Source organism: Lactuca sativa, chromosome 3 (assembly GCF_002870075.4).
Source record: "Lactuca sativa cultivar Salinas chromosome 3, Lsat_Salinas_v11, whole genome shotgun sequence".
NCBI lineage: Eukaryota > Viridiplantae > Streptophyta > Magnoliopsida > Asterales > Asteraceae > Lactuca > Lactuca sativa.
This window is the reverse complement of record NC_056625.2, coordinates 74150031-74173858: the sequence shown is the minus strand read 5'-3', so window position 1 is coordinate 74173858 and position 23828 is coordinate 74150031. Positions and strand designations below refer to the sequence as shown.

The following is a 23828-nucleotide window of genomic DNA, read 5'->3' as shown; positions in this document are numbered from 1 at the left end:
TTATTTGACGAAAAAGCTTCTTATAAATATATTAGTGATATGTGCTTTTTATGCACCTATTTTACAATGGTTATTTTCGTTCTTTCGTAGCATTCTATTTCATAATTTTTACATTTAATTAATTATTTGGGCAATTACATGTTTTTTAAGAATGACTGACACTTCACTATTTTTTGATTTATTTTATAGGCATTATGGAGCATGGAGCTTTGGAGCATAAAAGAGAAGATGAATCGGTCACGTCATGGAAGAAAACATGAAGACATAACCTGAGTCGTTATTGCATTATCATCATAGTAAATGACTACGTTTGAAACACGGTTCATGTCACGCCGAAACAGGTCGTGTTTGTCCTTTCTCATCTTATATTTGAGCAATATGACTCGTGGTGAAGTTAGACTGAAGAATGAGCCAACAGTGAAGACTTATTTAACTTTTAGCAAAAATCATGGGCCGTGTTAAAAACACATGGTCAAGACACGTGACCATGCTAAAACACATGGGCAAAAGGTATGACCATGCTAAAAAAGCATGGTCTCATGGAATGCACGTGAACAATTAATTTGTGGTGCTAAATTGGAGGAGATCGACATTTTTCATTGACATATGGTTTTGGGAGCTTTCTATGACGATTTTGGGAGATTTTTGGGAATTCTTGAAGGCTACTAATCATTGCAAACACTTTTGATTTCCTTTTGTAAGCATTAAACATTTCCAATTTCATCTTTCTTTTTGATTGATTTGTTTTTAGCCATGTATAGCTAAGAAACCCTAATTTCTAGTTCTTGTTCAAAACATGTTGATTGTTTGACTTGAAGCAAATGATTTGATGTTTGATTTGTGATTCTATTACAGTGATTATGTTTTTGTTTAAACTAAGAAACCCTAATTTCTAGTTCTTGTTCACTTTTTATGAATTGAATTTTTGTGTAGTTAATTAACTTTTAGGGCACCTAATCGCTCTATTAAGTTAATAATTGGTAACAAACAATAATTTTTCTTATTGTAAAACATCTACCATATTTTTTCACACTTCCGAGCGTATGAGAAAAAATGAACATTGTTGGGAAGTTTGTACAAAACTTAATGCATTTTTTCAATACAATCTAAGAGCGTGTCTAGGTTGAATTAGTAAAGTTATGTCTAGTCAAAGAGCGTGTTTTGGTTAGATAATTTAGCAAGCGAGAGGTATTAGAGCGTGTTAATATCTTTTAGTACCAACTTAGAATAACAATCATGAATTACATCAAGTCATAATCAAGTTGAACAACAATATTGAGAACTAGAACTAGAACCATTCAATCAAATTATGTACAAGTTTATTTCATTTTTCTGCGTGTTTTTAAAGTAGATTGTTATTTTATTATTTCACTTTTGCAACCAAAACTCCATTTTGTGATCAAAGTACCTTGCACAAAAAGATATAGATATTTATCCCGTGTCTCTGTGGTTCAATCCTACTTGTCTTGTATTACTTTTTAGTGCATTAAAACAATATATTTGGAGTCTGTTGTACGCCTATTATTTATTGGATTTGACACACCTAACAATTAGTTAGAAAAAGAATTTTAAAAAATATTTTTTTTAAAATGCATATTTAATAAGACGAATGGTCATTGGTGACAAATCATACATATTTATAAAGCTAGCATTTTTTCTTGAATCTCATGCATTTGAAACCCCCTTTTTTAACTTTCTCAAACCACATTCATTTGAAACCCCCATTTTTAACTAATCCAAATCAAAAGTTTTCTTAATTATGATTTAACACTCAAAAGTTTTATAACTTATATTATGTTTAATTAGCATTTAGTGAAAAGTTTACTATAAAAATACCAATCTTGTGTGTCTTTTGTGTTATATAAAATCTTACATGTAACAAAAGTTTTCATATAATTGAAGCATTCACGATCCAAATATAATGATTTGAAGAAATGGGTTATGTCGCATCGATGGTATTTGTAATATGATTTTTTTTCTTTCAACCAAAACAGATGAAACATTTCTATTCTTTCTTTATATTCAGTTACTCAATCTTGAATGTAACTCTCCAAAGATCAATGTTTTGCTTGGAATATCTTTCTGATTCTTCTTTTCAAGAAAAATATTTTGAATGCAGGTTAATGAAGAATTGTAATCAAGTTTCTAGTTGAATGGTGTTAAATGAAGAAAGTAGATTCATAAAATGGATATACGTTTTTTTGTTTGAGTAAAGTTGACGAATGTTAGTTAAATGTATTTTTATGTAACATCTATATTTATATATTCAATCACCAATTGCTCATATTTATTTGATTGTAGTTTTTCTATTTTGATTATGTTTATTTTATATTATTTTTTTGTTGGGTTATCCTACACAGAATATTTAAAAGACAATATTTAAAAGATAACATAATTTTGAACATTTAATATGTAATTATGATAGATTTATCATGATATGTTCTTCATATGAAAGTAATTTATCCATATTACTACCATAAGAGTTGCATATGACATTTACGAATATATATATATATATATATATATATATATATATATATATATATATATATATATATATATATATATATATATATATATATATACGAATATATATATTATATGTGATTTGTTTAACATGTATTTGCACCTATGTATGTTATAAATTTGTAATTAAACATCTCTATGTTTAATAATTGAAGGGATTAAAATGATGCATCAAAACCAATTATTTATAATAATAATAATATATTTCCAAGTATCGCATTCATTTGAATCTCACACTACAACTCAAGAGTTTTCTAATTTATGTATATTTATTAGTTAAAACTCAAGAGTTTTTAACTTATGATTGTTAATTAGTAATCACTAATAACTTTTTATTTTCCTTTCTTTTATAAGGTTGTAAAGTTTTGCTTATTAAAAACATTAATGTATTTGAAGAGATTTATGATTTAAATACGAAGAGTTAATATAAATGTTATAATATATGTTTTAGTATTTTTATGTTATTAAAAGTTATAGTGTTTATTTTTTATATTTTTTATTATTCGTTGTGTGTGTGTATATATATATATATATATATATATATATATATATATATATATATATATTAATACAAATGTTATAATAGATGTTTTTCTATTTTTGTGTTATTAAAAGTTGCAGTTCATATTTTTGTTCATACGTTTTGTTACTCGTTATATTATTATTCATTTGATATATAATCTACACAATTTTAAATGATTTATAAAATTATCAAATAATTGTATATATCACAATGGCTTAAAAGTTAAACTATAATGTTTAATAAAACTAATATGTTAACTATATGTTTGTTTTACTACTAACATTTTGTTTCGAAGTAAAAATTTTAAATAATAATTTGATAAAAGTTATTATTTTAAAAATATAATTATATTCTTGCGCAACATGCAGGAATTTGCCTAGTGTATATATACTCCTAGAAATGTAGTTGTTTTATCTCATAGCATCTAGCATTTTGATTAGTGATTATCTTAATTATTTTCTTGATTTTATTTTCTATGATGTTACTTATAAATTATAATTTCATTTTGTTTTGTTTAGACGAACGTGAAGTTGACGTTCATTACTAAATTAAAAAAAAAATGGAAAAATGATGTCACAAAACAGGGTAAAATGAATTAGGAGGTGAACAAAGTGTTTTTTTTTGTCGGAGAAAGCGCCGTTAAATTATTATCATCTTTTATACTACGAGGTTCGTATATTATACGGGTTGATTAAAAAAATATCATTGAATATTAATGTGTAAACATCAAACATTTTCTAAAATAAATTTTGAAATAAATACAAACGAAATAATGAATATGTAATATATCAATTTATATTAATAAAAAATTATTGACATATTATAAATAATTATGTCGACTCATAAATTTTCAAATACTTATTTAAATACAACATTAGATGTCTTATTGCTATATTTACCGTAATTGTTTAAAATTAATGTTTGTAATCTATCTCTACTTTTAACATTAGATAATACAATATGTACTTTGGCAAATTTGACCAATTATACAATTGCAGTTAAGAAATTATACTTTGAAAAAACTATTTTCAAGCGATTCTTTATAGATTATGTGATATAACTTACCAAATAAGTTGACATAGTGAATGGAGACCATTTTTATCAGTACCTTCCTGCAAAAAAACCACAAAATATCAACAAAAATGACTATAAACCCCCACAAATCATTTGAGACTAGTACCCTGAGATAACACAAAAATACACAAACCCGTCCTTGGTAGGGATGTCAAAAAGTCTCGTGTAGTCCTGTCCCGTTTGGGGGTATTTATTAAAATTTTTTGGGGGAGGGGATGGAGGAGGGGGAAAGATTAACCCTCGTTTTAATTTTAGATGGGGGGGGGGGGGGAGGGGGGGCAGTCTCATCCCGAAACCCCATGGGGCCCCCATTAATAAATTATACATATATTTACATGTATGAAATATGTACACTAATACAATCTTTTAAATTTTGTTGTATTTGTTTCCCCCGTAACATATTACATGTATTCTCAGCTAATATGCCCTTCAAGAAGTGACCTGATACCTTTTTGTTAGTTTGTCAATGATGGGGACATAGTTGTGTGTTTGAGCAAGTGTGGCTCTCCGATAGTTTAACCACTTCAAATGTATCAATATCTTTATTCTTTGTTGTCTGTATCTGCCATTTAAAATTTTCCACAAAGCAAACAGATTTAAACATGTCACTTGTAGATTTTGTCACTCTCATTTGGAACCCTTCAGTAACAGATAGGAATCCTAATTTAAGCTTAAATTCTTCCTTGTTTTTGAAGAGTTGATACTTTTTCACATAAGAAGTATAATTGTGGGTTGTGTCACATTTACGTTTTTGTTGAGCTAATTCGGGCAATGGTAAAGGTCCAGGCATACCCCAATGGGTAGTTTATGTTTCTTCAAAATCAAAAAAATATTAAGGAAACTTTTTCTCTTGTGGTTTTCGAAGTTTTAAGGGTCTAGTTTCCACTTTTTGACCTTCAGTACCCTCCCCATCAAATTTAGTGAAACTCTGAAAATGTTGTAGTGGCTCTCCATGTGGAATTATGTTACCATCATCAACCAACAACACTAGCTTTTCCTCGTCATTTGCAGATTCATCAACATTAAGTGTTGGAGAAGTATCATCCACATCATTACCTTTATACCTAAAATCACCTCCATGTATTGTGACGTCCTAATTTTTAGAATAAAATTTTCATTTTTAAAACACATATTTTCATAAAACATGTTCGAGGCAAAATCATTTATTTGTAAACCGTAGTTAGATATTAGAGTTATAGAGAAATGTGTCGCATAATCTCAAATCATTAAACGGTTATTAGGTGTATACAATCACGCCTTCACCTTCCTAGGAACTGACAGAGTCCATAAAAAACATTCAATCAACAAATATAAGCACAAAACTTAGTGAGTTCCCAAAATACCCCACACATACAATACACATAGAATGCATATTCGCGAGATCGTTGCTCGCCATGGGGTTCCAATCTCTATTGTTTTAGATAGTGATGTTCGGTTCACCTCCCGTTTCTAGAAGAAGTTCCACAAGGAGCTGGGCATGATGTTGCATTTTAGCACAGCTTATCATCCGCAGACTGACAACCATAGTGAGTGGACCATTCAGACCCTCGAGGATATGTTGCAGGTCTGCGTCATCGATTTTGGTGGGTGTTGGGACTCCTACCTACCACTTACAAAGTTCTCCTAGAACAACAACTTTCACTCCAGTATTGGTGCTCCACCTTTTGAGCTGTTGTATGGGCGGAGATGTCGTACCCTAATCTGTTAGGGCGAGGTTGGTCAAAGGGTGATGGGTCGGACTGAGGTGGTTCTATAAACTACCGAGATGATTCAGCAGATCGGGCAGTGGTTGCAAACTGCTCAGAGTCGGCAGAAGAGTTACGCCGACCGACGCCGATATGAGTTGGAGTTTCAATTCGGTCACATGGTGTTACTGAAGGTCTCACCATGGAAGGGTGTGATCCGCTTCATGAAGAGGGGAAAGTTGGGTCCTTAATTTATTGGACCATTTCGGGTTATTGCCAGGGTTGGCAAGGTTTCTTACAGATTGGATCTTTCGGAGGAGCTTAGTCATATTCATAGAACTTTTCATGTTTTACAATTGCAGAAGTGTGTGCTTGATGAGGATACGATGGTTTCATTGGATGACATTCAGGTTGATTATCACCTGAATTATGTTGAGATGCCAGTAGCGGTTCTGGAAAGGAAGGTAAGCAATCTACGAAACAAGGAGATACCTTTGGTAAAGGTACAATGGCAACATTGGAACAGATCTGAGTGGACCTGGGTGCTGGAGGTTGAGATGCGGGAGCATTATCCGTATTTGTTCACCAAAGCAGGCTTTGAGGACGAACCCTAGTTCAAGTGGGGGAGAGTTGTAACATCCCGACTCTTAGGTATGAGATTTATTGCTTAAACTCTTTGTAACTCGTCGAGTTGATGAACTCAGACTCGACATGTTGGAAGCTCTCAACTCGAAGAGTTGTTTAAAGAAACTCGATGATTTGACGGTTGTTTATGAAACCCTAATTTTCAGGGTTTTGCACCCTATTTAAAGAACTTATGACTCATTGTTGGCCTCCCTTATCGTCCCCTCAGTCCAGAGAAACCCTAGTTTGTGCCTTATCTCTCATTTTGAGTGTGTGTGTGTGTGTATGAGCTTAGAGTGTGATTTTTAGTGCTCTTTTGGAAGGAACTTGAAGCTTGAAGTGGATTGATTTGGAAGAAGGCTTTAGATCCGGGATTTTCATTTTTTTTGTAGTCATTCTGAGGTATAAAGTCAATACGTTGACCATTCCTTTGCTAGATCTCTTCATTTGAAAGTTTATGGCCATTATTAGCCCATTTTGGGATTTGAGCATGTTATGAAACTATGAATTTAGATCTGGACATCTCATGGCCTTTATGGACTTAAAGTCGCCAACTTTATCAAGTCTTGGCCCTCATTCATGCTCTAAGTCCCATAATAAGCTTGATTTTAGTGTTTTGAGCCTCTTGATGCCATGCATGGACGTAAAGTTAGCAAATTTACATGGTATTTTAGTTCTAAGGGACCAGATCTATGGTTTGTGGCACTAGACCCGCTTGGGAATGGGATGAATGTTTTAAGAATAGGAGAACTCGACGAGTTGTTCTGACAACTCGACGAGTTGGATTGGGGTTTTCCTATTTTTCTGGAAAACTGAAGGAAATTGACGAGCCGCCTAGAGGACTCGACGACTTGGCTCGGACTTTTCCCCGTTCCTCTAAACACTGTAGAGACTCGATGAGTTTTCTAGCAACTCGGCGAGTCGGTTCGGGTTTTTCTCAATTTCTGAAATATTGAAGGAACTCGACGAGTTAGCATATGCACTTGACGAGTTGGGTCAACATGGACTGTTGACCTTGGCTATTGACCTTGACTGTTGACTGTTGACTTTGACCATGATTTACTAAGTTTGACTTTGAGGGCATTTTGGGTATTTGGAGGTTTTGATAGAACGGTCATATGTTGGTTGTAGGCTGTTGAGTCAAGAGTTGAGTTTTTGGAGTTGGAATCACGGGTTCAACATTTCTTGAGAGGTGAGTTTTCCTTACTGTACTTACGGGTCGAAGGCACCAATGTCGGCCCTTTTGGATTGTTATCCTGGTTTATCATATGATGTTATGTGTAGTGATCTGATAAATCTGTGTCCTAGTATATAGGATAATGCTATGATTGATGACATGTTAGACCTGTATGATTATTGTATATGCTAGCTAGCGTTTGATATTTATGTGATGTTATGTGATGGCGGGTGGGTTGAGGCGGTCTTGTTGTGTGTTGAAGGCTAACAAATCCAGGGCGGCCCGGATAGACTGAAGACCCAGCGAGGCATACCAGTCAGGCCGAAGGCCCGAAGAATGGTCCAGATAAGTTGAAGGCTCGGTGAGACGGTCCAGTCATGCTGAAGGTTCTGTAAGCGTTCCAGTCAGGCTGAAGGCTCTATATACATATTGTTTGTTTATGATATTGTTCTGGTTTGTATGGTGTTGGTATTTTGGGGGAAACTCACTAAGCTTTGGGCTTACAGTTCTAGGTTTGTTTCAGATACTTCAGATGATCGCAGGAAGGCGAATGCTTGATCGTGCAACTCCTCATATTTTATGTTATGATTTCTGGGATTACTCTGATGATAAACTATTTTGAAAACAATTTGTAATAAATGGTGGTTTTTTGGATGTTTGAGAAAGTTTAAAATTTTTATGAATTTTATGGATGTTACACTATGTATCTCTGTGATTATTGTATGTGTATGTGTTTATTTGATATATGTTGTTGTACGTTAGGCGGGGCCCGTTTTACCAAGGTCAGCTCGATGTCGGGTGGGGCCCGATGTTGGGCGGGGCCCACTATCTATTTATTGTATGTGGTTATGTGGTATTTTGGGGGAACTCACTAGGCTTTGTGCTTACGGTTTAGATTATGTTTCAGGTACTTCCGATTGTAAAGGGAAGAGCTCGGCATGACTGCTGTGACAACCTGAAATTTTTTTGCTTTGAAGACTCAGTCAGTCAACTCAACTGAGTGTCAGACTCATTGGTAATGAGTTCTAGCATTGTTGAAGGTCATTATAAGGAGATTAAGCCTAGTACACGTAAGGAATAAGTGTTAGGAAGTACCTTCTAGAGACACTGTTGAACTAATCCAGCCTTAACCTCATCAAGAAGAGTTCACGGCCTCAAGCACTTGAGTTTACGACTGTAAACTCAAGGAGGGTCGTAAACTTCCCTATATAGGCTCATATTCTTCAACTTTCTTCATTAGTTCATTTCCACTTTAAGAACACTCCATTTCTCTCTCAACTATCATCCCGATCTTCATCCTTGATCTTCAAAATCGTAAGTGTTCTTTCTCTAGTTTTTTGTTAATCCTTCTTAACTAGCATCATCTCATGATTTCATCCATGGAAATCGTGTTTTCTTAGATCTTCAAGTTTCACCAAGAACACACACTAGTGTTCTTGGCCAAAATCAACCATTTCAAGCTTCTATATCGTAAGTACACTCCCCTATACTTGATATATAGTTAAGAGTCATGCTTATGACCTTGAAAACATCAAGAATGCAAGACCAAAAGGAGTTTACGGCCAAGCCATCTCCCATGGCCGTAAACCCCTATAAAGGTGCCATTTTGGCCCTAAACTCTTCCTAAGGCTTGGATTTTAGGCTATAACACTCCCATGTGCTTTATAATACCTTGAACCATCACCAAACCCATAATTTAGAGTGTTTACGGCCCAAGAGTAAACACCCTTGGCCGTAAACTCCAATTAAGGTCAAGTCTTGGACCTTAAACTCATCTAGACTCTTGCTAAACCTTAGAGCACTTAAACCCTTGACACCCCCTACCTTTAAGGCCCTAATGTGACCATTTAGAGAGTTTACGACAAGGAGTAAACTCCCTTGGCCATAAACACCTCAACACTCTCCATAGAGTTGGCCTTCTCATCCTTGTGTAGAGCAAAAGTCCCTCAAGCTTCCCTAGCCTTCAAACCAACACTTATGCATGTTTAACCATGAGTTTACGGTCGTATACGTAAACTCCTTTGGGCCATAAACCCATGGTAGTAAACTCATGTTATAGTCATTCCACACTCCTTAGTCCAATCACATGTGATTCCAACACTTGGTCAAAGTGTTTCCTAGTCCCGGAAGGTGTTTCCTTTCATTTAGTTACTTATAAACACTATATTCATGCCAATATATGTCATTTAGGACTTATTGTGTCTCGGGACTTCATTCGTGGAACTTCTCATACTTACACGCGTATTCGTTGAATCACCCACATCAAGTGAGTTCATACCCCGTAATAAATCTTTTAACTGTTTTAAATGCTTTTAGGGGGGGGATACAAGTTGAACACAATGATAATTGTGTAAATGTTTGTTATAAACATCTTTCAAAATGTTGCTTATGTCTTCTATAAGTGGTCAAAACATTTCAAAAAGTATTTTACAGTTATGTTGCTTTATGGTTTAACAAAACTCCGTTTCTAAAGTACAAGCATAACTTGGTAGTAAAATGAGTCTTTTCAATAACAATTCAAGTAGAATACTAGTAAACTATAATGAATATAGTTTAGGGGTTCAGTTCATACTAGATACAATACACGATAACAGAAAGAACATACTAAGATACTATGACAAGAGAAGATACTAAGATACTAAAACAGAACGAACACACTAATTTGCTATAGCATGACACTATTACAGGATCTAATTATACCAATGAATCACTAACGCATTATTCTAAACAAAATGTAATAGTTATATTGGGTATACATGATCACATAATTTTAATGTGGATGTTCACGACTTGCAATTGATTGTAGAGGTCGCGTTTGGGTCCCAAAATCTTTTGACAGGGAGTGCGTTTAGTATGGGATCTAGCCATCACATTATACCTTAATAATCAATTTAAGGCAATTAGTACAATAGTAGTTGCTATATACAATACTACATTACTTACATTTTACAAACGTCAAACAGAACAGTCGGGTCTAGTACATTCTGTGGAAAGGGACCATAATGCTAACCTTATGATTCCTTAATGTATACATCAAGGGATATATGTATAAATAGGACCCTACATGTAATAGGATGTGTGCTTTCCGCTTCATTTCCTATTCCTTGTTTGGTTGTGGGCTTAGAGCAGATTCACCCAACCTATTATCTATTCGATTTTAGTTATATATATATGTTCCGTACACATTAAGACATCATAAGGGGTACCAGGTATGGGTCAAGTCATAGGACACTAATTCAATGCACATTTTTCTAGTACAAAGCATACTTTTCAAATCAGAACTGTTGGCATACAAAACTAGAAACTTACTAGTAAAGGGTTTAATCCATTTTATTAAACCAGTGTAAACTTAAAAGGACTTTAGGTGATTGACTCTATAATACCTTAGTTTATACATCATGGTTATATATCATTAATAACCAACAGGTAGTTGGATGTGTGCTTTCCGCCTTAATTCCTGTTCCTTGTTTGGTTGTGGGCTTAGGGCAGATTCATCCAATCAACTATCTATTCGATATTAGATTATATATAGCCAGTATAAACTAAGTGATTATAGAAGTAATCACTGTGGTCACTATTTTATTATAAGAAATAAGGGTTTTCTTAAAGGATCTTTTCATTAAATATAAAGGAACCATTACAATTAACTCCATGAGTAACAAGTGAATACACCAGAGTTATATACAACGAGGACCTAACAAACAATGGGATGTGTGCTATCCGCCTTACCTCCTATTCCTTGTTTGGTTGTGGACTTAGGGCAGATGCGCAAAATCGATTGTTTATTTACTCTGAGTTTTATATAACTTGTATCTATTTAGTACTCATAGAAAGGATTGTAGAATCATTTTTATGTATCTTTCATCAAATTAGGAAATATAGGATTTTCTAGAGGAACAGGCGAACTTTTCTAAAACAAAACTTATAACTTACTACATTTCAACTACATTTTCAACAACTTTCTACAACTTACTTACATCAATAAAATCTTATGAACTCACCAGCTTAATTGCTGATAAACTCTTTCAAATAACTTGTATTCTCAGGAAACTAGTAGACAGGTACTCGCTCTGGGAATTCAGAAGATGGAGCAGTATAGCTTCAAGTATTGTTTTGTTATTTGCTTATGTATTCTATGTTTTGTGAACACACACATTGTAAACACTTTCTTTCTAATGAAATGGTTGTTCATTACTTGCTTACTATGATACATGTCTTGTGATACTAAACATGACGTCCTCCACCCTCGAACGTTTCCGTCGTTCCGATTTTGGGGTGTGACAACTGCATCACACACACCATTGGGATTCTGCCATGATGTTTTGCTATGATTTATGACAAATTGATACATTGGTTTTATTTTAATGTTTGGATGTTATGGGAAAATACTATTTTATCTATTATTAAATTGAAATTTTTTCGTCCACATTTTTGGATGTTACAGAAAACGTAGGTTACAAAACAATGCTCTAAGTAGAAAAACATTTAACAATTAAATGATTATGACACATGCAACCTAAGAATGATCTATGTCTTTCATGTAAAGGCTACATACATTAAACTATCAAACTACAAAATTCCTAATGAAATCTAAATTCATAAGGAGAATTACATACCTTGTTGATTGTTGTTGCAAACAATCAAAAATTATTTTCTTCAAAAAGTTTCGAAGCAAGCACCACAAGTGTCTTGCCTATGATGACTCACACCCAATACTAGCAACTAAGAAACTTGAAGAGAGAGAGAGGAGAGAGGTTATGATTTTCAGCCTTGGCTCTTGAAAAAATGTGGTAGCCAAAAATTAAAGGCTAAGGGTCCTTTTATAGTGCAACTTGGAAACCCTAGATAACCCTAAAATAAATAAAATAATATTTATTCAAATTGGCAATTATCCAGCTTTCTATTCATCTGCAAGGAATATTCCAGATACCCTGAAATACCCTAATTTCGTCCACCTCCGTCCAAGGAAGGTTCTGAACCCTTTCTTGTTCAACTATTGAACAATTTCACTTTAACCCTTGCACTTTTAATTAATACAATCAATCCTAATTAATTTATGATTAATTATTAATTAAATAATATGATTTCTAATTAATATATTATTTTCATAACATATTAATAAATTCATTTTGATTTATAATTAATTTATTAATCATATAATAAATTAATAAATCAATCTCTCTCTAAAAGTCATCTTATTTAATTACTAGTTTTGAGGGTAACCTAAAAGGACTTTGTTAATAATTCAAGTATATATACTAATTTAGTTATTGGCTTAGACACCCAATCCAACAAAAAAATCATAACTTTCCTAGTCCATGAGGTCCAAGAAACATTTCAAACTGATCAAAAGATGGTAGAGTCCACTCAACTCCAAGATCACCCATAAAATAAACCAAAAGTGCATAAAATGGACCATTTGCAAGATCTAAAAACTATAAAGGAAAGGTTGGAGCTTTTTATTTACAAAAGTCTAGAAAAGGTATGAACTTTATGAATCCAAGTTTGAAACAACGTCCCTTGCAACCAAATAGTCTTTCTTAATCTTCAATCTTCATCAAATCAGCACCAAAATGCACTAAAAATGGTTCATGGAGAAAGGATAAGCTCACTATACTCAAAGTAGGCTAGGGTTTCACTCAAGGAATGATATAAGTGTGTTGGAGGGTGAAAATTATCAAACCATAAGAGTTAATGGCCTTTAAATACCTCAAAAACCCCAAAAATGTGCAGTCCACCCCCACCTGAGCTTTCCGATAAATTCCTGATTTTTCTTGTTTTCATCTTCAGCTTTAAACGACCATAACTTCTTCGTTCTAACTCCGTTTTTACTTTTTAGTTATCTTTATATGCACGCGAAGGTATTAACAAGCTTCATAATTCTCTCAACTTACTTTTGGCTTAAATCATACATAAATTAATTTATTAATACACATAAAAGTACATAATATTACTTTTCTCATTTTACCCCTTCGGCTCCAACACACAATTTAAGGGCTTAAATCATTTAACCAACATTATCAACATCCACTAAGGTCTAAACTTCATTCCCTTGAAGCCCAAGACCTTTACTTTGTTAAATCACGATCCGCTATCCCGAAATCAAGAACATCTGAAACTGGATGTTACATGTATAGGGCCGTGGTTGGTTGTCATAGGTAATAAATTACAAATTTGTTTAGTTTCAACATTGGAAGACCCATTGCTAGTAAAACGATTTTCACCGGGAAATCGATAAATACCATTTTCCATAACATTATTAACAACAAACAATTATACTGTGTTAGGAAACATTACTAACAAAACTAAGAAAATATTTTTCATCACTATCGTCAAGAATCTGCATAACTATATTTGATCGAGGACTTTGAAAAGATAGACACATTTGATTAGTGTGTAACCTGGACTTGGAAGCCACCAACATAATTAACCCAACGAATTTGATATCATTGGTTATATCTACACCAAAACATGTGTAGTCTAGAACAATATACTGCATAGATATCTCGATACACTGTCATTTCCATCTACTAGAAATTGGTACTCAAAAAATATATGTATACATTCTCATTCTTGTAGAATACAAAACCTATAAAAACGTTGATTTTGAATGAATTAGGGAACAAAGAGACAAATATACTACATGTAGGGAACAAAGAACATACATATACCCTGTATTTACCTCTCCGAAACAACATTCTGGAATGTTGGTACATTCCGGAATACCATTTTCGGTCTGAAACGTATGAGGTGTCAGATTCCGAATCTGAATTTACCAACCACCACCAACTACGAAATGATAATAAATACTTCGGAATATCATTTTCCAGAATAAACATAAATGCCCGAATGACCTCAACTCTGGAATGGTCTTCACTACTCCAAAATATAATATATTAGTTTATTATTATTATTAATATTCTTGTTTATATGGGGTTATTAGTAATAATATCTTCATATAATTTACCTTTTTAAGTAATTAAGATAAATAAAATTACTAAATGTAACACCCAAAATCAGGAAGGCCAAGAAGGAAAGAAAACCCTAAGTCAAAGGGTCAACTCGTCGAGTCCAGTGAGGAACTCGGCGAGTCCGAGCGGGATCCGGGTCAAGGAGTAAGTGACCGACTCGGCGAGTCGGCTAAGGGGACTCAGCGAATCTGGTCTGAACGAGGAAAACCCTAATCTCGGGAGTTGTATCCTATATAAAGGGTGTTATGTCCCTCCCTCAGCTTCCATATCATCCTAGAGAACCTGTAAACCCTAGATTTCAGGTGAGCTTCCACCATTTGAGAGAAATAGCTTTGGAGGAAGGAAACTTTGGAAAGGAACTTGAAGATCAAGAAGGTTTCTTCAAAGGAGAGGTGTAGATCCGAGATCTACTTCAGTTAGTGTTCATCTTGGAGGTAATAAGCTGCTATCTTCCCTCCTTTGCATCTAGATCTATTTTTGTTATGAGATTTGGGGGTTTTATGGTTGTGTGAGACCCAATTCGGGCTTGGGGCTTAGATAGGGGTGTCAATCTATGACACGACACGACAAAAATACACGACACGAAACGAAATCGGGACGAAATCAAAATTCGAATTCGTTTTCGTGTCGTGTTCGTGTCAAGTTTAAAAAACACGATGTCGTGTCGTGTTGTGTTCGTGTTTACATATCCACACGAAATTGACACGACTGAGCATGTGTTTATCGTGTTTGTCGTTTTTATCGTGTTATATATGATTAAATATGAATTAAATAAAATAATAGTTATGTAATATTATCTTTGTCGTGTCGTGTCGTGTTGTCGTTTTTTAATTGGTTCATTTTCGTGTTAGTGAAAAAAACACGACATCGTGTCGTTTTCGTGTTCGTGTTACAAAAAACTTTGTCGTGTCGTGTCGTGTCAGACAAAAACACGACACAACGACCTGATTTGACAGGCCTAGGCTTAGATATGTTGTTGCCACTTCAGATCTATGGTTGGGATGGTCCAATATGTCATAAAGCATCAGATATTGAGTAGTTGGTGAAGCCCTTTTGTCCTAAAACCTAGCCCTAGTGTGTTTTAAGCCTAGACCTTTTTAGTTATACGTAAAGTTTGCAACTTTACGTGAGGATTGAGCTTTGGAAGTATGGATCTATGATTTGGAGCCCCTGCATGGCTCGAAAAGCCACTGTATGAATTAAGAACTGGAGTGACTCGGCGAGTTGGTTGAAGTTGGGCAGAAACTCGGCGAGTTGGAAGAACAACTCGACGAGTCTATTGAAGATTTGCCTTGGACTCGGCGAGTCAAGTCGCGAAACCCCAAACCCTTCGAGTTAAGACTCGGATCAGTGAGTTGAGTGGGAACTCGGTGAGTTGGACAGGACAGGACTCGGAAATCGGTAGACTCGGCGAGTCGAGTCACGAATGGAAGGACTCTGAGCATATGAACTCGGCGAGTTAAAAGGCAGACTCGGCAAGTAGCGTTGACCTGGAAGTTTGACTTTGACCATGACTTTGACTTTGACCAGTGTGGACTTAGTTGGCTTTTGGGGACAGTTAGACTAAATGTTATATTGGTATTGATAGCTCGGGGAGCTAGTGGAGCCGTAGTCCAGAAGAGTTGTCGGGCAGCAACAGAGGGGTTTCAACAAGTTCAACAAGTGCATGTGAGTTTCCCTTTGTGTGAATGGGTCTAAGGCCACAATGCCGGCCCATGTAGTTATGAGTAGAAGACCCGGGGGTTAGCCCTAGGCATAGTATGCTAGTATGATATTCAGGACGAGGTCCAATGATAGCGGGCGGGTACCTAAGGAGTGGTTTATATGATAGTTTATACTTGTTGTCTGTGTGATACATGTATGTGCCTGGTAGGGAGGTGAGTGTGGGCGAGGTCTCGTACCTCACTAATAACAGAGTGTGGATGGCGTTCCACATCTCATTAGCCGCAGAACAGGGGCGAGGCCCAAGTTAGGGAAGGAGTAAGTGTGGGCTGGGCCCGTATCTCACTATTAGTAGGAGAATGGACGGGGTTCCATGACTCATCAGTAGCAGGGCAAAGGTGAGGCCCAGGATAGGCGAGGCCTTAGGACAAGATCCGTTAGTATATGTTTAGCTTATGTGTTGTGATATGTTTATGTGCTATTATATGTTAGCGGGCGAGGCCTAAGTGAAACAGATCTGTATCCGAGCGGGGCTCGAAGCTAGGCGAGGCCTGGAGCGGCGGGGTCGTTGTAGTGGGCGAGGCCCGAGGTAGGGGTGAGGCCAGAATAGCGGGCGTGGCCCAATATGTGCAGTATGTGGTTATGCATGGTCTGTGGTAGGTTGGGAAACTCACTAAGCTTCGTGCTTATGGTTTTCAGTTTTGGTTTCAGGTACTTCCGGTAGCGGAGGGAAGAGCTCGGGGTGATCGCATGACACACACCATAGATTAGTCAGCCTGGGATGTTTTACTCTGATAATGAACATATGTTTTGGAAATTAATACTCTGATTATGTTATGGATTGATAATTATGTTTTAAGCAATGTTTTATATAAAAAAAAATTTAGTATTGAATTTTGGGACGTTACACTAAATTAGCCATAATCCCTAATTACTTATCTATTTTTAGCCAAAAATTATCACTTATCCCATAACATCCACTAAAACCGTAAATTTTCTAATTTACCTACCCTTTCGTCTAAAAACTACGGTTTGAGTGAAATGTATATAAAAGATTTCTTTTTTATATATTCAAAATCAAAACCGTAGGTTTTTAGAAACCTATGGTTTACTCTCTAACGTTTACGGTCTCCCAAACCAAAAGAGTAGTTTTTGAAAAAACTACGTTTTCATCAAGGAAACTTGCGGTGTACAAGCATTCGATGTACAATCTGTGTATTGTGTATTTGTATATCGTAGGTTTCGTATGAAACCTACGGTTTCATATATATATATATATATATATATATATATATATATATATATATATATATATATATATATATATATATATATATATATATATATATATATATATATAATCCTAATAAAAAATACGCTAAAATCACATCTAAGAATCCAAGTTACCTAATTGTTCTTTGAAGGTTACACCGAAACTTGAAAGAGTAGTCAAAATAAACAAATCCAAAAAGTAAAACTTTATATACTATGGGCTGATGGTCCCTGAAAAAATAGACAACCCACAAAACAGTAACCTATTGTTCGAAAAAGTAGTCAATTTTTTTGGTTAAATTGACCGAATGTTTTTTTAAGAAACCTATGGTTTTAGTGACTATTATAAAATAAGTTGTATTTTTTTTGGCTGAAAGTAAATAAATAATTAGGGATTATGGCTGGTCTATTTTTTTTCGTTAAGATATTATAAAGGGAAATCTACTTAAAAGTTTCAATCTTTTGAGAAAAATTTCAAAAAAATCCTAAAAAAAAAAATTTTAACAGAAAAGTTCTATTGTTTTGAAAAAAAAAAAATTCCATAATCGGTTATTTTTTCGTTAATCAAAATGACTTTTAGAACTTTATTTTAAACTTTTTCAAAAAATTTGAGTTTTACGTAGATTTCATGTTATAAATTTCGATCATTTTGAGATTGTTTTGTAGCATCTTCGTACAAAATGATCAGGCGCCTCCAATTTCATAGCCCGCTCACACGCATCTCCTCCGTCCACCACCGCCTATTTCACTCCACCACCACCAACCCCTCCGACTATAATACACCATGTCCTCCATCACCAGCCACCACTCCCGATCCCTTAACACCAGTCAACCCATCACATCTCCTCCGCGTCTGCACCATCCTCTACCAACAACAAGACTCGCCGGAATCAAGACTTCACACCTCTCTCTCCCGCTGCGACTTCGACCTCACCCATGAATTCTTCCTCCAAATCTGCAACAAATTCCCCTACTCCTGGAAACCCGTCTACAAGTTTCACAAATTCTCCCAAACCCAAACCTTCAATCACACTCCCGTCACAGTAAACAAAATGCTCGACGTCGTCGGAAAATCAAGAAACATCGACCTTTTATGGGATCTGATCAATGAAATCGGCCATAGCCGTTTGGTTACAGATAAAACGTATAAGATAGCGATTAAAACGTTGGCGTCCGCGAGGGAGATGAAGAAATGTGTCGAGTTTTTTCACGTAATGAATGGATTTGGTTACGGGTATAATCTAGGAACTCTGAACAAAGTGATTGAGACTTTATGTGGGTGTAAACTTGCTGAAGAAGCTAAACACATTGTTTTAAAATTGAAGGAATGGATTAAACCAGATGGGTTCACGTACAAGTGTTTGATTCGTGGGTTTTGTGACGTCGGTGATTTGGTTGAAGCTTCAAAGATATGGAATGTAATGGTGGATGAAGGTTTTGATGTAGATATCGATGGTGTCGAAAAGATGATGGAAACGCTTTTCAAAACAAATAGATTCGATGAAGCAATGAAGCTTTTTCAATCCATTGACGATTTAGGGCTTTCGACTTACAAGCTTGTGATTCATTGGATGTGTAAAAAGGGGAAGCTTGGTCACGCACGGAAGGTGTTTGATGAAATGCGTGAGAGAGGTATACAGCCAGATTGTACAATACTTGGTTCATTAATTTATGGGTTTTTAAGCAATGGTAGAATCCGTGAAGCTTATAACATCGCCGAATCAATTGAGAGACCCGATATAAGCGTTTACCATGGTTTAATCAAGGGACTCTTGAGATTAAAAAAGGCAAATGAAGCAACAAATGTGTTTAGGGAGATGATAAGGAGAGGGTGTGAGCCTACAATGCACACATATGTCATGCTATTGCAGGGGCATTTAGGTAAAAGGGGGCGAAAAGGAGATGACCCATTGATTAATTTTGACACGATTTTTGTTGGTGGGTTAGTGAAGGCTGGGAAGTCGTTGGAAGCTAGTAAATATGTTGAGAGAGTGATGAATCGAGGAGTTGAAGTGCCCAGATTTGATTATAATAAATTCTTGCATTATTATTCCAATGAAGAAGGTGTTGTTATGTTTGAGGTGATGTCAAAGAAATTAAGAGAAGTTGGTTTGTTTGATTTAGGTGACATATTTGAAAGATATGGTCAGAAAATGGCCACTAGGGAGAAAAGAAGAGAAAGAGATAGATCGAATTCACAAATTGTAACATGATATAACAACACTTGCATTTAATTTAACATTCACGTTTCTTACAAAACGTAGGTCTGATTACAAAAAAAAAAAATTAAAGAAACATGGGGAAAGTTAAAAAATCAAAACTTTGTGTAATCTACAGCTTACGATATCGTGATTGTTGCGTGGAATGTGAATGGTGTTGAATAAATAATAATTACCGGAGTTTGTTTTATACAGAATAAAAATTAAAAAAGTAAAACCTTATTTTTTCAGAAATGGCTTTTGACAAACGAGCAACCTTTGGTCGCTGCCATTTTCAACATCGATTACTCTTGCTTCCCATCGTATCTGTGTAGCAATTGTACGCGCGTCTTCTATAGGCCCCGCTTTATCTGAGAGAACAACCCATCCCTGTGAAAAATATAAATGTTGTAGTATTTCATATCAGTAAAAATTGGGAGTTTAAAGTAGAAAAAAATAAAAATAAAAAATAACCTCAGGTCGTAGAATTCGGTCCATTTCCAGAAGTAAGTTTGTGGTGCTACATTTCTTTGATATAAGGTCTGAGAGGAGCCCATTTGCATGAAGCATGTCGTATGTGCGTGGATAAGTAGGAAAGGGTTCGCACCTATGTTTTATCACACAAGGAAATTAAATAAGGGTAATTTCGTCAATGTCATTTGCTGAAAATCTTTTGTAACTTTTCTTTTTCATCCTTGTAGTGGACGCTGTCTGCGACAACACTGCTGCATCCATTCCACTTTCCAGGGATGAAAAGGGTCACGGAAGATTCTTTGAGGGACAAAAAATGTAGAAAATTCAAGACAAGGATCATATGTGTAATTTTCAGCAAACCAAGTTCAGAACTGCAGTTTACTCACGTAGTCACATGGGGATGGGAGTGATGATGGTATTCTGATAATTTTATTTGATTTGTTTTTTAGCAAAAAACAAAGTGGTACTGGCACCTTTTTTTGTCCTTCAAATCACCATCATAACGGATCCAATATATGGTCTATTTTAAAATTCGTCCAATCTCAGAAAATGTATATGTATATACAAAATATCATAATTCCTTAGATTTTAACGTAGAAAAAAACAATTTCCTTTTTTCTAAAATCGGTGACATTTCCTTATTTGGAAAAGAAATCATGCTAAATTGATTATTTTCAAGAGTCGAATGAAGCTAATTATACTTACCAGTCATGAAGAACGCCTGCGAAACCTTGATCGAGTATAAGAGGGAGTGAATTTTGAGCCCTAATTGGAACAACATTCATCACCCAAACTGATTTTCCCGCTTCCAAAAACGCAGCGTTTAAACCTCCATAACGTGCGTTCATATCCATCATATTTCTAATCATGTTATAAGGAGGTAACGGATCTTCATCCCCTGGTCTTTTAGGATGATCGGAAAAAATTAACGGCGTGAGTAACGACCAGTAATTTCTCAAAGCTGATCTTGAAGATTCAAAGTCTTCATACAATTCATCCTGCTCAACACCTGCATAAACAAACATGGGTCAATACTTGCTCAACACGTGTCAAGAATAAAAGTTACATAAAAAAAATACTCTCCATGAATCCGAAGCTCATCAGGGGTAATTTGGGAATTTGTAGATCTGTTCTGGATGGGAATCCACCGTTTGCTGGATGCCCCTGTTACGCAAGATTCAAGTGGCTGATAATACGATTGAATATCAAAATCTTCCTGTTCTTCGTTACAAACAGGAATGGCGCCATGTGTGCTATGATATTTAAAACCAAATAAATGTCAATAAATCGTATATCGACAAATATGGAAAAGGGTATATATGGAATTATGGGAAAAAAAAAGTCTCACTTAGATGAGTAGCATTGGGGATCGCTAGTTTTCTGCCAGATGAAAGTTTCTTCTTGCTGACCAATTAATGTCCAACAGATTTTTTGTGTGAACTCTTCAATTGGGCTTCCTTTTTCCATATTTAATGAAGTTCTATGTAATACAAAGTATCCACCAGGTTTTAGTATCCGATCAGCTTCAATAAGAAACATTCCATCTGATTCATTAAACAGTAGCACATTAAAAAAAAAAAAAATTATTTTCCATAAATCATAATCTATAATCATGCCAGAAGTGGCTTAATTTTAAACTACCTTTCTTGTCCCATAGAACACCACATTGTGCACAGTGGATCATGTCATATGACAAAGATGGAAATGGAAGTTTTCTTGAAATGAAGTTGCCAATAATTGCAGGAAGACCTCTTTCAAGAGATAACTGGACCTGACTACCAGTTAACTCATATGCAGCCATACAAACAGCCATTAGTTTTAATGATAGCAAATGAGCCCCAAAGCTTCCAAAACCACAACCAATATCAAGCACTGTGTGCACCTGTTGATTATAACATTAGAAATTGCATTATACCATAAAAGGAAATTAAAGTAAACTTATGAATTATCAATTATATGGTCAACACTTACACCAGCTTGATGAAATTCTGCATCAGTTCCTAATCCTATCATCTCTGCAACTTGTCTCGAATGATCTTTGACACCATCAAATAACAATCCATCATCTGAGTGAAAAGAAATTTGGTTCTCTTCGAGCAGCATTAACCTATTAGAAGAAGATTAAGGAAAAGATGTGAATGAGGATTGAGGATTTGAGAAGTTGGGTTAATCCTGATTGAAGTTAAAGAATTACCTTTTTGTCATGCTTCCAGAAGAAAGAAACTGATCTTTGGTTATCTTCACATTTGCATTCCATATCACGTCTCTACCAACTGGCCAACTCAAGGGACTTTTATAGTCTCGTGGAGGACGAACCAAACAGTATGGTTGATCTTGTGACACTTCACAATGCCTATCAAACTCTTCTCCATCTTTAAATCCAGCTAACAGATTTGCAGACACATTATAGCAAGGAACATAGTCTTCTCTTTCCCTTCCACATAACCTAATCTCTTTCAGATCATTATTTTCAGATGCAAAGCTCTTTAACTCAAAAAATTCACTTGTTTCTTGTTCCTTTAATCTTCTATAGTTTGTATAAACATCTGATTTTACACTAGTGGTGACAGAGTCAAAAGCACCAGAAGAAGATGAACCTAACAAAGCAATAAGCACAAAAACACTAACAAGACACAAGAGTAGCCAGGTTAATGGTGGTCTAGTGCCAGAAAATATGGAAAGCTTATTCAATAAAGGATTTCTCATATCCAGATTCTGCAACCAACTTAAAGTTCCGCCTTAAATTTCCACCAATTACGAAACCAGTAACCTATCATAACATAAAAGCTACTGGAAATTCAACTGTAAAACAGCTAATTTCCAATGCTTATGGAAATTCCAGTGTCTTTGTAAATCGGTTGAAGATCATGACATCTAACTGCAAAATCGCATGCCAGAAAACCATCCAAATCGCAATAAAAAGGGAAATAGATCGAGCAACCAATCACGTTTGAGATTTCTTAAATTATCAATGAATTCCACCAGAAATATCTTCAGATCAACCTGCAATAAATCACAAACAACAAAAGAACAAAACAGAATTATACAACTGGCATCAAAATTCGAGCTCAGTTCATACAATTTCGACGGATCTGATCCAATACCAAACAAAAAATGCAATCAATCAATAGAAATGAAACACGTCGCTCAATGTAAGTAACAGATAGTTTGCACATCAATCCCAAAATCTTTACAAACATAATTGAGTAGCTACCGTATTAATTAGGGTTTTGGGCAATTACTCAGGTCGTTGAGGAGAATTGTATGCCTGGACTTTATCAGCTTTTGGAAGACAAAGGTCACTAACAGTTCTGATTCACAATTGACGAGTAGAGAGAGAAAGACAGAGCAGCTCTTTTTGAGAGAGAAACCCGCAATTACAGTTTATCGTTTTTTTTTCTTTTTTTTTTCTTTTAAATAATTATCTCAATTTCCAGATATATAGGTGCGTTAGTAAAAGGAATTTAAACACACAGATCTAGTCAAAGCAGAATTTATTGTTTTTTTTTTTTTTTTGGGTTTTATTTGTGGTATAAAAAGTCCGAATTTAAACGAGTTTGATTCGATTTTTTTTATCAGCCTAAGTAAAAAAAATATATCAAACAGTTCGATAATAAAAAAAATGTATTGAACATTGAAAAT

At 35.0% G+C, this 23828-nt stretch overlaps 2 protein-coding genes across 4 annotated transcripts; one reads left to right on the top strand and one right to left on the bottom strand.

Annotated features, from left to right (window-relative positions):
• Positions 1-18167: 18167 nt before the first annotated feature.
• LOC111879132 (putative pentatricopeptide repeat-containing protein At1g26500) lies at positions 18168-19871 on the top strand. Its single transcript, XM_023875611.3, has one exon. The coding sequence runs from the start codon at positions 18195-18197 to the stop codon at positions 19725-19727; it is 1533 nt and encodes a 510-aa protein (XP_023731379.1). The 5' UTR covers positions 18168-18194; the 3' UTR covers positions 19728-19871.
• Positions 19725-23586, bottom strand: LOC111879131 (probable methyltransferase PMT5). 3 transcript variants are annotated; one of them, XM_052769311.1, is made up of 9 exons: positions 23291-23586; positions 22381-23189; positions 22158-22293; positions 21828-22068; positions 21535-21730; positions 21271-21439; positions 20892-21196; positions 20187-20319; positions 19725-20102 (listed from the first exon to the last, which is right to left on the bottom strand). In XM_052769311.1, the coding sequence occupies exons 2-9, from the start codon at positions 22890-22892 to the stop codon at positions 19953-19955; spliced, it is 1842 nt and encodes a 613-aa protein (XP_052625271.1). In that variant the 5' UTR covers positions 22893-23189; positions 23291-23586; the 3' UTR covers positions 19725-19952. The 3 variants fall into 3 exon arrangements, with proteins under 3 accessions (XP_052625271.1, XP_052625269.1, XP_052625270.1); XM_052769309.1 differs by having other exon boundaries at positions 23401-23586; XM_052769310.1 differs by having other exon boundaries at positions 23429-23586.
• Between the last annotated feature and the right edge of the window lie 242 nt (positions 23587-23828).

What these genes read in the sequence shown, in the direction of transcription:
- LOC111879132 (XM_023875611.3), top strand. Translation starts at nt 18,195, where the DNA reads ATGATCAGGCGCCTCCAATTTCATAGCCCGCTCACACGCATCTCCTCC.
- LOC111879131 (XM_052769311.1), bottom strand. Translation starts at nt 22,892, where the DNA reads ATGAGAAATCCTTTATTGAATAAGCTTTCCATATTTTCTGGCACTAGA. An exon ending in CAGAATTTCATCAAGCTGGT is followed by an intron (nt 22,069 to 22,157) that starts GTAAGTGTTGAC and finishes TATAATCAACAG; the next exon opens with GTGCACACAGTGCTTGATAT. An exon ending in CTGATGAGCTTCGGATTCAT is followed by an intron (nt 21,197 to 21,270) that starts GGAGAGTATTTT and finishes TTTGTTTATGCA; the next exon opens with GGTGTTGAGCAGGATGAATT.